This window comes from Pogoniulus pusillus, chromosome 9 (genome assembly GCF_015220805.1).
Source record: "Pogoniulus pusillus isolate bPogPus1 chromosome 9, bPogPus1.pri, whole genome shotgun sequence".
Lineage (NCBI taxonomy): Eukaryota > Metazoa > Chordata > Aves > Piciformes > Lybiidae > Pogoniulus > Pogoniulus pusillus.
The window spans coordinates 39,632,452-39,651,558 of NC_087272.1; the positions used below are offsets into that span (position 1 = coordinate 39,632,452).

The following is a 19,107-nucleotide window of genomic DNA, read 5'->3' on the forward strand; positions in this document are numbered from 1 at the left end:
GTGTCTCACCACCCTCACTGCAAACAACTTCTTCCTAACATCCACTTTCAATCCCCCCTCTGCCACTTCAAACCCATTCCTCCTCCTCTCATTCCCAGACCTTGTCAATAGTCCCTCCCCAGCCCTCCTGCAGCCCCCTTCAGATCCTGGAAGGCCACTCCAAGGCCTCCTCCAAGCCTTCTCCTCTCCCAGCTGAGAAGCCCCCATTAATGTGGCTCAGGTTCCATGAGTTAAGAGAAAAGAGATTTTGGATACTCCCCTCCCAGCCCCAGCCAATTAAATGCTATTGACCTTAAGGGCTATTGAGAACTGGCAACTTTGTTATCACCAACTTAGGTCTATAAACCACCTGCAGAGCACTTTATATTGGCCCTGCAGATCGCCAGATATCCACAGGCTACAGTGAAGGAAGTAGAGGGGCAAAGAACATCAGCTTGAAAAGCAAACCACAAGCTCCTGGCACAGCTGGCAGCTCGTGGCTTGAACAGGTTCACTCTGAAATGGGTCAAGAACTGGCTGGAGGGTAAGGCCCAGAGAGTGGTGGTGAATGGTGCCACATCCAGCTGGCAGCTGGCACTGGTGCTGTGCCCCAGGGATCAGTGCTGGGCACAGTTGTGTTGAGTATCTTTACTGATGATCTGGAGCAGGGGATTGGGTCCAGCATCAGTGAGTTTGCAGCTGACACCAAGCTAGGAGCAGCTGTGGAGCTGCTGGAGGGTAGGAGAGCCCTGCAGAGGGACCTGGCCAGGCTGGATGGGTGGGCAGAAGCCAAGGGGATGAGACTGAACAAGGCCAAGTGCAGGGTTCTGCACTTTGGCCACAACAACCCCAAGCAGCACTCCAGGCTGGGGCCAGAGTGGCTGAGAGCAGCCAGGCAGAGAGGGAGCTGGGGGTGCTGGCAGAGAGGAGCTGAAGAGGAGGCAGCAGTGCCCAGGTGGGCAGCAGAGCCAATGGCATCCTGGGCTGGCTCAGGAGCAGTGTGGGCAGCAGGACAAGGGAGGTTCTTGTGCCCCTGTGCTCAGCACTGCTCAGGCCACCCCTGCAGTGCTGTGTCCAGCTCTGGGCTCCTGAATTGCAGAGAGCTGTTGAGGTGCTGGTAGGTGTGGAGAGAAGGGCAGCAAGGCTGGGGAGGGGCCTGGAGCAGAGCCCTGTGAGGAGAGGCTGAGGGAGCTGGGGGTGTGCAGCCTGCAGCAGAGGAGGCTCAGGGCAGAGCTCATTGCTGTCTGCAGCTGCCTGCAGGGAGGCTGTAGCCAGGTGAGGTTGGGCTCTGCTGCCAGGCAGCCAGCACCAGAAGAAGGGGACACAGCCTGGAGCTGTGCCAGGGCAGGTCTAGGCTGGCTGTGAGGAGGAAGTTGTTGTCAGAGAGAGTGATTGGCACTGGAATGGGCTGCCCATGGAGGTGGTGGAGTGGCTGTGGCTGGAGGTGTTGAAGCCAAGCCTGGCTGAGGCATTTAGTGCCATGGTCTGGTTGACTGGACAGGGCTGGAGCTCTCTTCCAACCTGCTGGACTCTGTGATTCTTTTGCTCAGCCTGCCTAGATAAGATGCAACTTTAAGGACCCTCTGGATCCCTTACAACACACAACCAAAAAGCCAATCATAGGTGTTGCAAACCTCCTCCTTCAATCCACTGAGTGCCTTTATTAATCAGGGGTTAAGGGAATGCACATCACAATGCTGTTAGAGGCAGTGCCTGTTGCATGCATGCTCTGGGGCTGTTTAACACAGGGCACTGAACAACGTCACACCAGGGAGCAAGTCCTTTTAATACAGCCCACAAAGAAACTTCTCAGTCCTCAAGGAAAGGGAATTTAGGAACGTTTACACTGGAGTGGGTTTGGAGTACACAGAGTAACAAATACTTTCTTTTTTTAGAGCAAAACAGTTGTGTCCATGTACTCAGCATTCCTGCAGCATTGGCTCTAGGGTAGGAGGCTAAAATCCTGAAAAACAAGAAAGAGCTTCAGCTGTTGGTATGAGGACAAGACAAAGTGCCTCAAATATGCTAAGAGATGTGGATTAGAAAACAGAGCATTAGAACATCACAGAACCACAGACACAGGCAGGCTGGCAAAGCCCAACCCAGAGCCCTGCCCTGCAAGATTCACCTTAAACCACAGCCCTAAGCACCACAGCCAAGCCACCCTGAAACACAGCCAGGGTTGCTCAATCCACCACCTCCCTGGGCAGCTCATTCCAGTCCCTGACCACTCTCTCCATGAAAAACTTTTTCCTAATGTCCAATCTAAACCTCCCCAGCCTCAGCTTGAGGCCATTCCCACTTTTTCTCTCTCATTCCCTGTGAGCAGAGCCCAGCAGCAGCTTCTCCACAAGGTCCCTTCAGGTAGTTGCAGACAGCAATCAGAGAATCCAGCAGGTTGGCAGAGAGCTCCAAGCTCAGCCAGCCCAACCCAGCACCCAGCCCTGCCCAACCAACCAGACCATGGCACTAAGTGCCCCAGCCAGGCTTGGCTGCAACACCTCCAGCCACGGCCACTCCACCACCTCCCTGGGCAGCCCATTCCAATGCCAATCACTCTCTCTGCCAGGAACTTCCTCCTCTCAGCCAGCCTAGACCTGCCCTGCCACAGCTTCAGACTCTGTCCCCTTCTTCTGTTGCTGGCTGCCTGGCAGCAGAGCCCAACCCCACCTGGCTACAGCCTCCCTTCAGGTAGCTGTAGACAGCAATGAGGTCACCCCTGAGCCTCCTGAGGGAGGAGGTGGTCCTGCTGCCCACACTGCTCCTCAGCCAGCCCAGGATGCCATTGGCTCTGCTGCCCACCTGGGCACTGCTGCCTCCTCTTCAGCTCCTCTCTCCCACCACTCCCAGCTCCCTCTCTGCCTGGCTGCTCTCAGCCACTCTGGCCCCAGCCTGCAGTGCTGCTTGGGGTTGTTGTGGCCAAAGTGCAGAACCTTGTGGAACTCAAACTAATCATTCTTCTTCTAACACCTCCTGCCACCCATGCCCTGCTCACCCTGCAGGTAAAGGGGATTCCAAGGTAAGGGAGGGGGTGGAAAGCAGGTGGAAGGTTGGTTGGGAGCCCTCCTTGGGCAGTCTGCTATTCAGGAGGGGGTTTGTATCTCTGTATTGCTTCTAAATTGTGTAGAGCTGTAAATATCTGGACCTGGGAGTACTGGTTGGCAGCCAAATGAATACAAGCCAGCAGTGTGCCCATGTGGCCAAGAAGGACAATGGCATCCTGGCCTGCATTAGGAGCAGTGTGGGCAGCAGGACCAGGGCAGTTCTTCTGCCTCTGTGCTCAGCACTGCTCAGGCCACACCTTGAGTGCTGTGTCCAGTTGTGGGTTCCTGAATTGCAGAGAGCTGTTGAGGTGCTGGCAGGTGTGGAGAGAAGGGCAGCAAGGCTGGGGAGGGGCCTGGAGCAGAGCCCTGTGAGGAGAGGCTGAGGGAGCTGGGGGTGTGCAGCCTGCAGCAGAGGAGGCTCAGGGCAGAGCTCATTGCTGCCTGCAGCTGCCTGCAGGGAGGCTGTAGCCAGGTGGGGTTGGGCTCTGCTGCCAGGAAGTGACAAATCACAGCCTGAAGCTGTGCCAGGGGAGGTCTAGGCTGGATGTTAGGAAGGAATTCTTCACAGCAAGAGTGATTGGCACTGGAATGGGCTGCCCAGGGAGGTGGTGGAGTCCCCATCCCTGGAGGTGTTTAAGAGAAGGCTGCATGAGGCTCTTGGTGCCATGGGTTAGTTAATGAGAAGGGTTAGGTGCTCGGTTGGGCTGGGTGATCTTGGAGGTCTTTTCCAGCCTGGTTCATTCTGTGATAGTATACACCTATGTATTAGTATATGCATATATGTATGTAGTTATATGCCTGTAAACGGTGCCAGCTGTAAATGCACTGCTCCATTGCTTAACTTCCACCCGACTGAGTGAGCCTGGTGAATTTCCAGGCATGTGCTGGGGGTGGGGGGCAGTTAAACTCCCAAACCTGCACAACCTGCAGCTAACACGAGTCTAGCAGACCTGGGAGAAGCTCATCTGCAGACGACTAAAGCTGGCAAAGCCCTTTGTGGGACTACTCCTAGGTGCAAGTGCTGTTTGTCCTGGGGCAGCACAACGATTTCCATGCAGATGACCATGCAAAGCATCTCAGCAGGTACCTCCTCAGCGGACATCCACAGCCCTCCGCCCGTTGCGTGGCTGCAAGGCAAACACCCAGTGAGTGCTCTGTGAGAAGGGACAGGGCTCACCAACCCCCCCCCCCAAAGGCTGTCTGCACACACTGGCACTCTGCTCTGGCTGTCACACAAACCTGAAGCCAGTTAGGCACTGGGGGGCATTGAGAAGTGTGTCCAGCAGACCAAGGGAGGTTCTCCTCTGCCTCTACTCTGCCCTGGTGAGACCTCATCTTGAGTACTGCACTCAGTTTTGGGCTCTCCAGTTGCAGAGGGACAGGGATCTGCTGGAGAGAGTCCAAGGGAGGGCCATGAGGATGATGAGGGGACTGGAGCACTGCCTGGTGAGGAGAGGCTGAGGGACCTGGGGCTGCTTACTCTGGAGAAGAGAAGACTGAGAGGGCATCACAGGCTCACAGGATGTTCAGGGTTGGAAGGGACCCAAAGAGATCATTGAGTCCAAATGTTTATAAATCTCTGAGGGCTGGGGGTCAAGAGGGGGGACAGGCTCTGCTCACTGCTCCCTGGGACAGGACAAGCAGCAATGGATGGAAGATGCAGCACAGGAGGTTCCAGCCCAACACAAGGGGCAACTTCTTGGCTGGAAGGGTCCCAGAGCCCTGGCACAGGCTGCCCAGAGAGGTTGTGGAATCTCCTTTGGAGCCTTTCCAGGCCTGTCTGGATGTGTTCCTGTGTGCTCTGAGCTAGATTGTGTGGTCCTGCTCTGGCAGGGGGCTTGGACTGGATGAGCTCTTTGGATCTCTTCCAACCCCTGACATCTGTGAGCTGTGATCCTGTGTAATGTAGATCCTCCTTTGGAGCAGAATTTCGCAGTACTGAGCTGAAGGATGAACTCTGCCCATCTGGTGTGGCTTTGTAAGGGGAGAAAGCCACAAGAAATCACTCAAAGAGACTTCTATCCCTCCTGCATTTTGCATTCCCTTAAGGTGTGCATCCAGGTTGTTGTTACTGCACTGTCAGTGTTTGTTGCCATTACCTACGAAACTGAAGTCATTCAGTAAGTCTATTTCTAGGCTGTTCTTTAACCACAGGCAAGGCCTTTCTGCAGTCTCACTGTGGCCCCTGCAGAGATATTTTGCACCACAAAGACACCTGATGCAATGTCTACCAAAGCTGATCAAAGCTCTCCTGCTGAGCTTAATTAGAGTTTGACTGTCACTCTGGAATCATTAATGCATCAGTGTTAATGTCATAGAAGCAAAGAATGGCTCAGGCTGGGAGCTCAGAGCTCATCCCCTGCAACCTCCCCACCATGCGCAGGGACACCTCTCAGCTACACTCAGCTGCTCAAGGCCTCATCCAGCCTGGCCTGCAGCACCCCCAGCAAGGAGGCAGCCACAGCCTCCCTGGGCAGCCTGGGACACACTCTCAGCACCCTCACACTCAGCAACTCCTTCCTCAGCTCCACTCTCAGCCTGCTCTGCCTCAGCTCCAAACCATTGCCCCTTGGGCTGTCTCTAGAGCCCCTGATGCAAAGTCCCTCTGCAGCCTTCCTGCAGGCTGCCTTCAGCTCTGGGCAGGCAGCTCTGAGGTGCCCCTGGAGCCTTCTCCCCTGCAGGCTGCACCCCCCCAGCTCCCTGAGGCTGTGCTCACAGCAGAGCTGCTCCAGCTCTAAGGTCCCCCCAGAGTCTTCTCTTCTCCAGATTAGGTCACCCATACCTTTGGCCTGTCATAAGAACTGTAAACTATGCAAACTGCCTTCTTTTCCTTAGCCACTGTATGGTTTCAATGGGAAGAAAAAGGCTAGACAAACCAAAGCCCAGAGAAACTGTTACTAGGTTTGAGTTGTCATCTTTAACTCACTCAATGCTGCAATCAGATCTGGATTATTCTGTTGGGCTGCCCCTGCTGAAACAAGTCTCCTCAGTCATAGTAATTGTTTGTGTGACCCTCTCTTTTCTCTACTCTTTGTTTTGGAGCACTCATCAGACAAGGCAAAGGAAAACAAAGCCAAACCAAGTGTACCCTGTAGAAGAAGTAGCCTCTGCTTTGAATCCCATTGGGTCCTTGAAGCTCCTCCTGGAAAAGAAAAAAGAAGTGCTTTAAAATCAAATCTCCTCTTGTAAGGGAATCCACGTGGAGAGGTTGTGGATGAAGACATCACAAGCATGTCTTTAGTGCTGCTGTAGCCTTGCCCCTTCAGGCATGCTTTACACATACACAACTCCTCTGAGGCATCATCCACAAGTTCATGCTGTCAGGCAGAAATAGCAAGGTCAGATCCCACCTCCCCTTTTGGCCCATTTCAGACTGATTTAGACCACCACCAGCAATAATGAGCAGCCTTAGCCTTTGAGCTTCCCCATTTCATTACTCAGACACGTCCAGAGGGGCTTTGTGGCACAGGGGCTCTGTGGACAGAGCAGAGCTGAGCTCTGCACCTCACTGAAGCAGCAGCAATGCAAGCTTAACAAATGGGTTCCAGCCAGGAATGGGATCCCAGGCTGCTGCCAGAGCTGTACCATGCTCTAGCTGAGGATGCCCCTGCTGACTGCAAGGGAAGCTGGACTAGATGACCTTTGGAGGTCTCTTCCAGCCCAGGCCATTCTGTGATCCCTCTCTCAGCCTAACTCCCAGTGCCTGTAACACTCTATGTTGTCCGTGCTGTATGCCCTGAGAAACCACTGCCTGCTAATCCACACAGCAAGGGAGGGGAAACTAACCAAGAATCAGTCAGGGTTGGAAGGCACAAGGACCAGCCAGTCCCTTCCAGCCCTGACTATTTGACTCTGTGACTCTGTCTGTGCAGACACTTGTGTTCATCCACAGGTATGTGTACTGGAGATCAGTTACCTCGTTCAGCCTCTTAGCTTGCCAACAAAGCCCTCCTGTGCCTCCTGTGCTGTATCAGCCAAGATGGAGCTCAAGAGGAGTCAAACCCATGATGCCAGCACAAAGAATACTTGTTTCCTCCTTCACCCATCCCCTGACACAAGTCTGTCTGACCAGGGAGAGAGGTGAGGGTGTTTATGTGCAGCAGCTCCTGGGTTTCTTCTCACCATGAGACAATAAAAGCAGGCAGCCAGCTGAGGCTACCTGAGGTCAGTGAACCAGAGCCAGCAGGCAGCCCACAGGAACCTCTGGGGCTTCCTGCTCCACAGGGCATCAGAGTTCCTCTGCACATCTTGGGCACAGCTGCTTTGATCTTCTACTGGCTTAAAGTTCACCTCTGCCATTTCCTCATCAGCTCACCTGGTAGCCTATCTGGGAAGGATTGATTTGCAGCTTTCTCACAGGCAGGGCTGCTTGCACCTCTTTGATTGCTGGTGCCAGATTGTTAGGGGTTGGAAGGGACCTCCAGAGGTCATCCAGTGCAACCCTACTGCCAGAGCAGCAGCAGCCAGGGCAGGGCACACAGGAACACAGCCAGGGGGGTTGGAAAGTCTCCAGAGCAGGAGACTCCACAGCCTCTCTGGGCAGCCTGCTCCAGGGCTCTGGCACCCTCACAGGGACAAAGTTTCCCCTCCTCTTCCCCTGGCACCTCCTCTGCTGCAGCTTGCCCCCAGTGCCCCTTGTGCTGCCCTTGGCCAGCCCTGGGCAGAGCCTGGCTGCATCCTGCCCACACTGCCCTGCACAGCTTGAGCACAGCACTGAGGGCAGCCCTCAGGCTGCTCTGCTGCCAGCTGCCAGCCCCAGCTGCCTCAGCCTGGCCCCACAGGCAGATGTTCACTGCCTGCAGCAGCTTGGGGGCTCTGGGCTGGGCTCTTCCAAGCAGTTCCTTGGTAAGAATAATGTCTTCTTCTGAGAAAAGAGCAAAGAAATCCATTTTGTACCCAGACTCTGTGCTCTGCCACTGTTCTGTGTTGCAGGTGGGTTTTGGTTTAAATGTTAATGATATCAGCAGGATTACTTTTCCTTAATGAAAGAATGGAAAAAGCTTCTGGTTCTAATAAAAACACAGCCCTGTGATATTAAATCAGGGGAAAAAAAATACCAGTTATGAGCAGAAAGGTCTACAAGGACATTTTTTGTGGAGCTAATGAGTCACAAGCATGCAGAGTTTAGGTTTACGTACGTCCAGTTTGTATCTCTTCAGTCTTCTCTCATTAAGCTGGGGAACGAGTTGCAGCAAGGGATGCAGGACAGAGGACTGAGAGGACACGAACACAGACCCATGAGAACAATGGAATTCAGACCTCATGATGCAAACAAAGTCTCTTCCCACAGTTCTGGCTCATGGAGCAAACATGCACCACAGCAAATGAAAAGGACTGAAAATGTTCACTGAGAAACTTGGGTTTGTTTTAAACATTTAAACAGGCAGCAACATTTATACTGGCACTGAGGATGGACGTGGCCCAGAGTGATGGAGGGGAAAGGCTCTGCAGCCTCACCTTGACTCATGCAAGGTTCAGAAGTGTTTGCAGGCTTCTTGGCCAGGGAATTGCAATCATTCAGGCTGTGATCTGCCTCTGTGAGTGGCACAGAGAGTGTGTCCATACAGTGCTCCTACCAACGCTTCTCTGATCAGCTGCCATGGGAGTTAGCAGCTTCAGCTTCAGCCTCTGCTGGACTCAAAGTTCATTTCACTCCAAAACAACCTGGATCACAGCAAAACTAATTTCTTTCTTTCTCTCTCTCTTTTCTTTCTCTCTCACCATGGCTCTGGTGACTCTACCCAAAAGACAATCTCCAAGCATGAAATTCCTATCCTTGGCTATCCCTGAGCAGAGCCTGGCTCCATCCCTGCACATCTTTATCACAGCACTGAGAGCAGCTCTCAGGCTCCTCCATTCCCAGCTCCCTCAGCCTGGCCTCACAGGAGATGTTCACTACCTGCAGAAGCTTGGGGGCTCTGGGCTGGGCTCTTGCAAGCAGTTCCTTGAGTTCCTTCTTGAACTGAGGGGCCCAAACCTGGACACTATACTCCAGATGTGGCCTCATTAGGGTGCGCTAAGAAAATCCTCACCTAAACAGCTGAATTAGCAGTGGAAAAGCAGTGACCTCTGGGGGCAGGCAGGGGCAAGGGTGCTCAGGATGGGGATGAAAGGGGCTGCAGTAATGTCTTAGGAGCAGCAGCAGAAATAGCTCAGCTCACTGATTACCTCTAGAGCTGCTCCATCGTGACCCCAAGAACATCAACAGCACTTAACAGAAAGCATACCACAGATTTCTGATGAAATGTAAAGAACAAGGCAAAAAAAAAAAAGCCATGAAAATAAAAGGATGAATGTTCTGAGATGAGAAAAACAAACAAAAAAAGACTATGCTTAACTCTCTCAAAGTCCTGCTTTGCACAGACAGAAAGAACACAGAGATGCTCAGAAGTAACAGATGCCCTTTAGACTCTAAAGGTTGCAGGTGGTTTGGCTGGTGAGGGTAGTTTTACAGCAACAACATTGGGCTCCTGGTAAAAATCACCTTTTTTCAGTCAAAACATAACCCCAAAGCCTGAGTGAGACTGAAATACTGTTTTGCCTGCTACATAGTTATGAGCTGTACCCAATGAATGCAATTGGATGCCCAAGTGCCAGAGGCTCATTAAAGCTCTGCACGGCCATGTGCTCCGTTTCTCTGAAGCCAATCTTGTGTTCCAGCAGCAGCAACAAGAAGCTTTTCACCTTAGCCCTCAACGTTTTAACTGCAAGGTTAAGATCCAGGTGGGATTCTCTCAGTGTTTTGCACACTTGGCCAGCGCTGAAGGTGTTATTCAAACACATTTCAGACCTCAAACACAAAGCTTCCAGGCCTGAGCCTGCTCTGCAGCTGGAGAGAGCACTGCAGACAGGAGCACTGCCAGGCTGTTCTGCACAAGCACAGTGGTACTCACAAGGAGCTGCTGGAGCACTTACCATGATGTCTGAGTTGCCTGAGTCATGAGCCTTAGAATAATGAAATAAGAACTGTTCAAAAAGATAAAAAGTGGAGTTTTACTACAAAACAGGGCCTGGGGTGGGGGAGGGGGTCATGGTTTTTCTTGACACCTGTAGTGTGATCACAGAACACAGAGAGAAATCCTTACCCTTTTGGTGTTGTCTTTTTCATCTACGCCCTGTAGGGAGAATAATTGGTAGAGAAGCTTTAACTTGGTAAGCAAGAAAAGAGCAATTTTTACAGAACCAGAATCACAGAACTAAGCAGGCTGGAAAAGACCTCTTAGATCATTAAGTCCAACCTACCACCTAACTCTTCTAATTAACTAACCCATGGCACTAAGTGCCTCATGCAGCCTCCTCTGAAACACCCCCAGGAAGGGGACTCCACCACCTCCCTGGGCAGCCCATTCCAATGCCAATCACTCTCTCTGCCAAAAACTGCCTCCTAACACCCAGCCTGAACCTGTCCTGGCACAGCTTCAGGCTGTGTCCTCATGTTCTGTCCCTGGGTGCCTGGCAGAAGAGACCAACCCCATCTGGCTACAGCCTCCCTGCAGGCAGTTGTAGAGACTGGATTGTAGAGACAGTACTGGATTAGAGCATCTTCCTTCCTCAGCAGATCACTTCCATCTCTTTGCTTACCAATGTAACCACTCTGCAGAGAGCACTGATTCCTCCCCAGCAGAAGAGCTGATGGCTTTAACAGAGGTTCCTTTGTGTATCCCTACATTCTCAGGAAGAGGAGGCTCAGGGCAGAGCTCATTGCTGTCTACAACTACCTGCAGGGAGGCTGTAGCCAGGTGGGGTTGGGCTCTGCTGCCAGGCAGCCAGCAACAGAAGAAGGGGACACAGTCTGAAGCTGTGCCAGGGCAGGTCTAGGCTGGATGTGAGGAGGAAGTTCCTGGCAGAGAGAGTGATTGGCATTGGAATGGGCTGCCCAGGGAGGTGGTGGAGTGGCTGTGGCTGGAGGTGTTGCAGCCAAGCCTGGCTGGGGCACTTAGTGCCATGGTCTGGTTGGTTGGGCAGGGCTGGGTGCTAGGTTGGGCTGCCTGAGCTTGGAGCTCCCTGCCAGCCTGGCTGATTCTGTGATTCTCCTTATGAAATGTCTTTCCCCAGTAAGAGCTCACAATTTTTCCAATCTAGAGCAACAAAAGCACCCCAAGCTTTGTACCCAACCTGGAAATCCTTTTTCCAGACACTGGATTCTCCCTGTCATCCTGTAGGTGTTAGGTTGGGAGACAGGAAGAACTGGTAGCATTGCTTCTAGCCCTGAGTGACAATTCAGATGCTGGCTGCTCAAAATCCATTGTAGACACTGAGAGATGAAGCTTCAGAAATGCTAAGAGGTCTTTTGTGTGTGGCTGTCACCTGTGGTTTCTGGAGGAATCCCATGATCAAGAAGCAAAGTTCTTCCACTGCACTGGGTGCCTAAGGCAAAGGAAACATCAGGTCAGGCTTTCACTTCCAGTCCCTACTGCATTATAACAAATAGTTTCAAAATAATGAAGTGACTTCTGCTTGGCTCACCTGAGGCTGAGCATCTCTGGACAGGTAGGCAGAGCATGCATCATCTATCTGTAAGGGGTTTAAGAAGTCAGATTAACCAAGAAAGTGAAAGATTTCTGTTGCCAGAGCAGTTCAGGGCAGCTAAAGCATGGCAAGCTTGGCCAGACTGAGGAACCCTTACAGGTGCACTCCTGGAGTACCTTTCCATTCCAGGGGTGGTGTGGGGGGGGAACATTAACTATATAAATAAAGATATCCTTGCTTGACTTGACACAAACCCTATGAGGAGAGGCTGAGGGAGCTGGGGGTGTTTAGTCTGGAGAAGAGGAGGCTCAGGGGTGATCTCACTGCTCTCTACAACTACTTGAAGGGGCAACTGTCCCTTGTCCTGCCACAGGGCACAACTGAGCAGAGTTTGTCCCCTCCTTCTTGACCCCCAGCCCTCAGATACTTATAAACCTTGCTTAGATCCCCCCTCAGTCTTCTCCTCAGCAGACCAAACAGCCCCAGGTCCCTCAGTCTCTCCTCACAGGCAGTGGTTCAGCCCAGTGGTGTTCCCTGCCGTTGAACACCAGCACAGACTGGGATCCAGACAGAGAGACACACACCACACACCAGGCCAAGCAGCCCCAGTCTGGATCCAAATAAACAACTGATTAGCTCTGCAACTTATCTCCAGCCCTGGCCATGCTTTGGCATGTATAGGTCTAGGCTGGATGTGAGGAGGAAGTTGCTGGCAGAGAGAGTGATTGGCATTGGAATGGGCTGCCCAGGGAGGTGGTGGAGTGGCCGTGGCTGGAGGTGTTGCAGCCAAGCCTGGCTGGGGCACTTAGTGCCATGGTCTGGTTGGTTGGCCAGGGCTGGGTGCTAGGTTAGGCTGGCTGAGCTTGGAGCTCTCTTCCAACCTGCTTGGTTCTGTGATTGCTGTCCCATGCAGAACTTGTGTTGGCCTTGATCAGCCTTTTCACAGCCAGCTCTACTCACTGCTCCCTCAGTCCTGGCCTGGGAGAAACAACAACTCAGTCATTCCCAGCCCTCATGCCCACACTGCTCATGACCTTGTGCAGACAATTAATCACATCCTCCTTCTGCTGCCTCCTAAGGATCTCATAAGACTGAATCATTTTCAGCAGAGTTATTAATGAAGGAGGGAGAAGAAATGGAATGAAGGGTCTGAACTCATGGAAGCAAATATTAAGCAGTGCTGAGGGCTCAGAGGATTCTGTAAGGAGAAGGAAAGGAAAATCTCCAGAACTCCAACTGAAGCTGCACACTTTAATGATAATGAAATAAAAAGAGAGGCTTTAGCTTTCCATTACATAACTTGAAGACTTTATCAATGATTCTATGACTCTGTGAGCCTATGGCAGTGTGCACTGGCAGGCATGATTCCATCCACTGAGTATTTGGAGCTATCTGATGCCAAAAAGCCTTGCCAATTACCTATTTCACAGACAGCATGCAATAACAGTGGGGGTTATCAATAAAGCCAGGCAGTGCAAAGAGTCTTCTGATTTCATTCCAGGTAAAAAGCCCTACCCAGCACTTGGCAGCTATAAAAACCATGACATGAAACACAAATGAAAAGTACTAAACAAGAGAGATGTGGAGGTGCTGGAAGGTGTGGAGAGAAGGGCAGCAAGGCTGGGGAGGGGCCTGGAGCACAGCCCTGTGAGGAGAGGCTGAGGGAGCTGGGGGTGTGCAGCCTGCAGCAGAGGAGGCTCAGGGCAGAGCTCATTGCTGCCTGCAGCTGCCTGCAGGGAGGCTGTAGCCAGGTGGGGTTGGGCTCTGCTGCCAGGCAGCCAGCAACAAAAGAAGGGGACAGAGCCTGAAGCTGTGCCAGGGCAGGTCTAGGCTGGATGTGAGGAGGAAGTTGTTGTCAGAGAGAGTGATTGGCATTGGAATGGGCTGCCCAGGGAGGTGGTGGAGTGGCCGTGGCTGGAGGTGTTGCAGCCAAGCCTGGCTGGGGCACTTAGTGCCATGGTCTGGTTGGTTGGGCAGGGCTGGGTGCTAGGTTGGGCTGGCTGAGCTTGGAGCTCTCTGCCAACCAGCTTGGTTCTGTGATTCTTTGAAATGATGCTTACCCAAGTAGAAGACAAGAAGGCTGCAGCAAGAGCAGTGTAGGCAGCAGGGCAAGGGAGGGGATTCTGCCCCTTGGCTCTGCTCTCCTCAGAGTCCTTTGTACAGTTCTGGAGCATGAAACATGGAAGTGTTGGAGCCAGTGCAGAGGAGGCCACCAAGATGCTGAGAGGGCTGCAGCAGCTCTGCTCTGAGCACAGGCTGAGAGAGTTGGGGCTCTGCAGCCTGGAGAGGAGAAGGCTTGAAGGAGAGCTTGGAGTGGCCTTGCAGGATCTGAAGGGGGCTGCAGGAAGGCTGGGGAGGGACTATTGACAAGGTCTGGTAATGGCAGGAGGAGGAGGAATGGGTTTGAACTGGCAGAGGGGAGATAGAAAGTGCATGTTAGGAAGAAGTTGTTTGCAGTGAGGGTGGTGAGACACTGGCACAGGTTGCCCAGGGAGGTTGTGGAGCACAGAATCACTCAGTGTGATTTTTCATCACATTGGGTGACTCCGTGTTCCACTGCTTCCCTGGAGGTGTTCAGGACCAGGTTGGATGAGTCCTTGAGCAACCTGTTCTAGTGGGAGGAGTCCCTGCCTATGGCAGGGGGGTTGGAACTGGCTGAGCTTTGAGCTCCCTTCCAACCTAAACCATTCTATGATTTCATTTCTCTATGAGAAACCATCAGCCTCACTAATCCCTCACAGCATTCCCCTTTTACACACCTTCTCCAGTCTCTTCCCCCTTTCATCTTACAGTTCTTTGGCTCTGGACTGGCTGATCCTTGTGGTCCCTTCCCACTCTGAGTGATTCTGTGATTCTATGAGAGTGGAAGGTAGGCTGTGATCAGCAGCAGAATGCTGGAGGAGCTAACTGACACTGCACATCATCCCTCACCTAGGAAACTGAGGGGTAGGGCAGCATGAACCACAGTGTCCCAGCCAAGCAGAGTGTCTCAGCCCTGTGTGCAGAACAGAAGCACAGAGTGGCAGGGGCTGGAAGGGACCTCCAAAGCTCATCCAGTCCAACCCTCCTGCCACAGGAGGATCACCCAGAGCAGATCACACAGGAACACAGCCAGGCTGGGTTTGAATATCTCCAGAGAAGGAGACTCCACAGCCCCCCTGGGCAGCCTGTGCCAGGGCTCTGGCACCCTCACAGGGAAAAAATTGCTCCTCATGTTTAAATGCAACTTCCCATGCCTCAGGAAGCAGCTAGCTGTGAAACTGGATGAGCTGAAACAACTCCTGTGTGTTGTGCATGGACAATGCAAGCCCCAGGTGCTGCTTCCTCTGTGACCTGCTCTAGGTTAATCCTGCTCTGCCAGGGCAGCTGGACTGGATGAGCTCTGGAGGTCCCTTCCAGCCCCTGACACTCTGTGGTTCTGTGACTCCTGGGGTGGTGGCAGCCTGCTCGTGGGCAGTTCAGTGACAGAGGTGACAGAATGTGACTCCCCACCGAGCCAGGACAGCCTTTTCCTAGAATCACATCACAACATCCTCCTGGAACCACAGTTCACAGTACCTGCAAAGGAAGATACTTCACCTCTTTGCTGGTGTCAAGATGGGAGATGTCCAGAAAGGGCAAGAATCACAGACTCATAGAACACCAGAGGTTGGAAGGGACCTCCAGAGATCATCCAGTCCAACTCCCCCTGCCAGAGCAGGATCACCCAGGGTAGTTCACACAGGAATGCATCCAGGTGGGCTTAGGAAGTCTGCAGAGAAGGAGACTCCACAGCCCCTCTGGGCAGCCTGCTCCAGGGCTCTGGCACTCTCACTGTGAAGCTTTATCCTCGTGTTGAGGTGAAAGCTTCTAAGTTCAAGTTTGCACCCATTGCTCCTTACTGCTGTGCAGCACCAAAAAGAGCTTAGCCCCCTCCACGTGACACCCACCCCTCAGACACTCATAGTCATGGATCTATCAGTATCTGAGGGGTGTATCTATCTCAGCCTTCTCTTCTCCAGACTGAACAGCCCCAGGGCTATCGGAAGCAGCAGCAGCTGAGATCTGTGCAAGAGAACGACTGGAGTGTGACTGCAGCCAGGATGGGCACAGATGAAATGGGACTTGGCCACGTGGCAGATGGTGCTTACCTCTTTCCACAGCTGAAAATCCTCACCTGCCTCCAGGGCTTGGGATGGCATTGGAGCACCTGCAAGCACAAACCATGCTTAGCAATGCTTTACAGCACAGCTCATTTGTCCAGGCACTCCATGCTGGCCAGTGAAATAAAACCTCTGACCACAGTTTGGTACCTGGCACACTTAGTAACTGCCAAGCCTGAGAGCTTCGTGGTCCCTGCAGTTTCTGCCTGCTCTGTGTTAGCAACACAGCACAAGTCGAGAAGCTGGATGCTGCCTCTTGCTTTCTGCTGTGTTCCAGTCAAAGAATCCCCCAGGTGCTCTGTTCATGTTAGCTTGTATATGAGTGATGCCCATGGTGTGAGGATGCTGGGTTGGAGAAGGGGACAGACAGTGCACGAGGGACCAGTTTTGCTTTCTCTTTGCTCAGCCCCTTAGAAGATTAAATGCATTATGAATTGCTTAAAGCTGTAGTGTAGGGGCAGCTCTTTCCTCCCTCTCTGCCCTCCCAGCCTGCAGACCTGGAAGTCAACTGCATCTGGGTCCCTCACAAGTTAACATCCAGATCATAGAATCAGTCAGGGTTGGAAGGGACCACAAGGAGCAGCCAGTTCCAACCCCCCTGCCATGCCCAGGGACACCTCACACTAGATCAGGCTGCCCACAGCCTCAGCCAGCCTGGCCTTAAACATCTCCAGGGATGAGGCTTCCACCACCTCCCTGGGCAATCCCTTCCAGGCTCTCAGCACTCTCCTGCTGAGCAACTTCTAACATCCAGGCTGAATCTCCCCATTTCTAGCTTGGTTCCATTCCCCCCAGTCCTGTCACTGCCTGATAGCCTAAAAAGACCCTCCCCAGCTTTCTTGTAGCCCCCTTCAGATCCTGCAAGGCCACAAGAAGGTCACCTGGGAGCCTTCTCCCCTCCAGACTGCACAGCCCCAACTCCTCAGTCTCTCCTCACAGCAGAGCAGCTCCAGCCCTCTGCTCATCCTCGTGGCCCTTCTCTGGACACCTTCGACCTTTCCACAGTTGTTCTGTCAGCAGATCCACCTTTCCACACTGCTGGGGCACCTGGCAGTACATTCCTAACAGCACAGCACTGTCTTACTAGAGTCTCTGTGAGGAACAGAGATGAGCACTGGTGAGCTGGGAGTGCTCTGGAACCAGGCAAGTGTCTCAGCTGGAACCCACCCGGTAAGGAGATTGGGGCTAGAGAGGGCAGTGCTTCATCTGCACAGTCCTAGCACTGCCCAGAGCCCTCTGAAATCATCTGATTTATCCCCCCTGCCCAAAGCTGCTGCTCACCAGCCATGCCTAGCCAGTTTATGTGCTGCTCTTAAAGGCCTCAGATTAACAGAGGGTTTACAGCCTTCCAAGTAGTCTCTAAGTAGCTGTGGTCTCATGGTCTTCAGGGAACTGAACCCAATTGAACACAAAGGTCACTCCTACAAGAGCAACGCTGAACTGCTGTGTGCCACTTACCTCCCTTGCCCTCCTTTCCCTTCCTTCCACTCTCCCACATCTCCAGAATTCATTTTTAGCAGAGCATTAAGTACTGCTCTTAGATTTCTTTGTTTCTTGATATTAAAACCACACAATTAACCCAACAAAGGCTCCTGACGATGGCAGCTCACACACGGATGAGACAAAGAGAACAGAAACACTCCTAGCACAGTGACTTGGTTTGGAATGCTACTTCACAAGGTGCAAGAGGTTCATCTGTCTGGAGTGGGATAGCAGATAAGGGAGTCTGTGTTGTTTAAAGCCCATTTTCAGCAAGCACTCCTTGCTGCAAAAAATAGCACCTTCCAGAAGGCAACATCTCGAGTTAAATCAAGCTAATCAACCTCTGTGCCTAAAGCAGCTCTCTCTGTTCCCACTTAACCCCATCCCTAGGGATTCCTCATGCAGTAAATGTTGCTTCGTGGTGCACTAAGTGATTTCCATAAGGTCCTAGATTTTCCTACTGCTCTGCTGTGTCTCAGTTCTCTTGGCTTTTAAATCAGAGTAAATGGTATTTTCCATGACATGTCCTTAAACAAAAGCCACTTCCCAAAGCTGCTGGCATGTCGTTTTGCCAGGACAGGGCAATCCTGCTGGGCTATACGAAGAAGCCTCCCCCCAAACTGTGCCAAGAAGCTACAGCATTGCATCCTGCCCAACCCAGTGTCTGCTCCCAGCCCCTGCATCTGCCCCCAGCTTCCACCTCCACATCTGCTCCGAGCACCACATCTGCTCCCAGCCTCGCGTTTGATTCCACCTCCACATCTGCTCTGAGCACATCTGCTCCCAGTCCTGCATTTGCTTCCAACTCCACATCTGCTCTGAGCACATCTGCCCCCAGTCCTGCATTTGCTTCCAACTCCACATCTGCTCCCAGCCCCTGCACTTGCTTCCAACTCCACATCTGCTCCCAGTCCCTGCACCTGCTCCCAGCCCTGCATTTGCTTCCAACTCAACATCTGCTCCCAGCCTCACATTTGATTCCACCTCCACATCTGCTCTGTGCACATCTGCCTCCAGTCCTGCATGTCCTGCATTTGCTTCCAACTCCACATCTGCTCCCAGCCCCTGCACTTGCTTCCAACTCCACTTCTGCTCCCAGTCCCGGCACCTGTTCCCAGCCCTGCATTTGCTTCCAACTCCACATCTGCCCCCAGTCCTGCATTTGCTTCCAACTCCACATCTGCTCCCAGCCCCTGCACCTGCTCCCAACCCTGCATTTGCTTCCAACTCCACATCTGCTTCCAGCCCCTGCATCTGCTCCGAGCACCACATCTGCCCCCAGCCCCACATTTTTTTCCACCTCCACATCTGCTCCCAGCCCCGCCCGGATCCTCTCCCCCCACACACCAAAAAACCCACCCCAAACCCGCTTTGTTGCGGCGCTGACAGCGCAGGAAGGGTTGCGAGGGGGAGGCTGCTCACCTTGGCAGGCAGACATGGAGCAGGCGAGGAGCAGGAGGCAGAGGAGGAGCAGCGGGGACCCCGGCAGCGCCACGCCGTCCGCTGCCTTCGCCAGGCTGCTCCGGGGGCCGGCGGCGGGGGACTGGCGGCGGCAGAGGGCTCCCATGGCTGCCCGGCTGCCAGCCGCTCTCTGGCCGTGCCGTCGCTCCCTGCCAAACTTTTTAAGCGTCCCGACACGTGGCCGAGCGCAGGCTGAGTCAGGCGCGGAGCGTCAGCCGCCCGCCCGCCCGCCCCCGCCGCCGCCGCCGCCGCCGCCGCCGCCGCTGACTCAGCCCCGCGCCCGGCCCGCCGCCAGCTCCGCCTCGTACCCCTCGCTGGCCCGGGGGTGCCCCTGCTTGGCTCCAGCCCCTCCGATAGCCTCCCTTATAGACACACCCCCCCCCCGTCTTTAAGAGCAGCCGGTGGTGGCTGGGGCAGAAGGTGCTGCTCCTGCATCCCAGGAGGGAGATGGAATGAGGGCAGCAAAGAAGAACACTCAGCCACGGTCCCAGCGCAGTGCGGGGGGACAGAAGAGGCATGATTTAAAAGGA

The 19,107-nt window shown here is 53.3% G+C and overlaps 1 protein-coding gene across 4 annotated transcripts; it reads right to left on the reverse strand.

The window, feature by feature from the left end:
- Positions 1 to 1,599: 1,599 nt before the first annotated feature.
- NMU (neuromedin U) lies at positions 1,600 to 18,771 on the reverse strand. Of its 4 annotated transcripts, XM_064149299.1 has the most exons (10): positions 18,539 to 18,768; positions 15,623 to 15,681; positions 11,490 to 11,537; positions 11,331 to 11,390; positions 10,109 to 10,138; positions 9,939 to 9,989; positions 8,162 to 8,236; positions 6,112 to 6,165; positions 4,111 to 4,150; positions 1,600 to 1,942 (listed from the first exon to the last, which is right to left on the reverse strand). In XM_064149299.1, exons 1-9 carry the CDS (start codon positions 18,681 to 18,683, stop codon positions 4,115 to 4,117), a joined length of 558 nt encoding a protein of 185 aa, XP_064005369.1. In that variant the 5' UTR covers positions 18,684 to 18,768; the 3' UTR covers positions 1,600 to 1,942; positions 4,111 to 4,114. The 4 variants fall into 4 exon arrangements, with proteins under 4 accessions (XP_064005369.1, XP_064005370.1, XP_064005372.1 ...); XM_064149300.1 differs by lacking the exon at positions 4,111 to 4,150 and having other exon boundaries at positions 18,539 to 18,771; XM_064149302.1 differs by lacking the exon at positions 8,162 to 8,236 and having other exon boundaries at positions 18,539 to 18,767.
- Between the last annotated feature and the right edge of the window lie 336 nt (positions 18,772 to 19,107).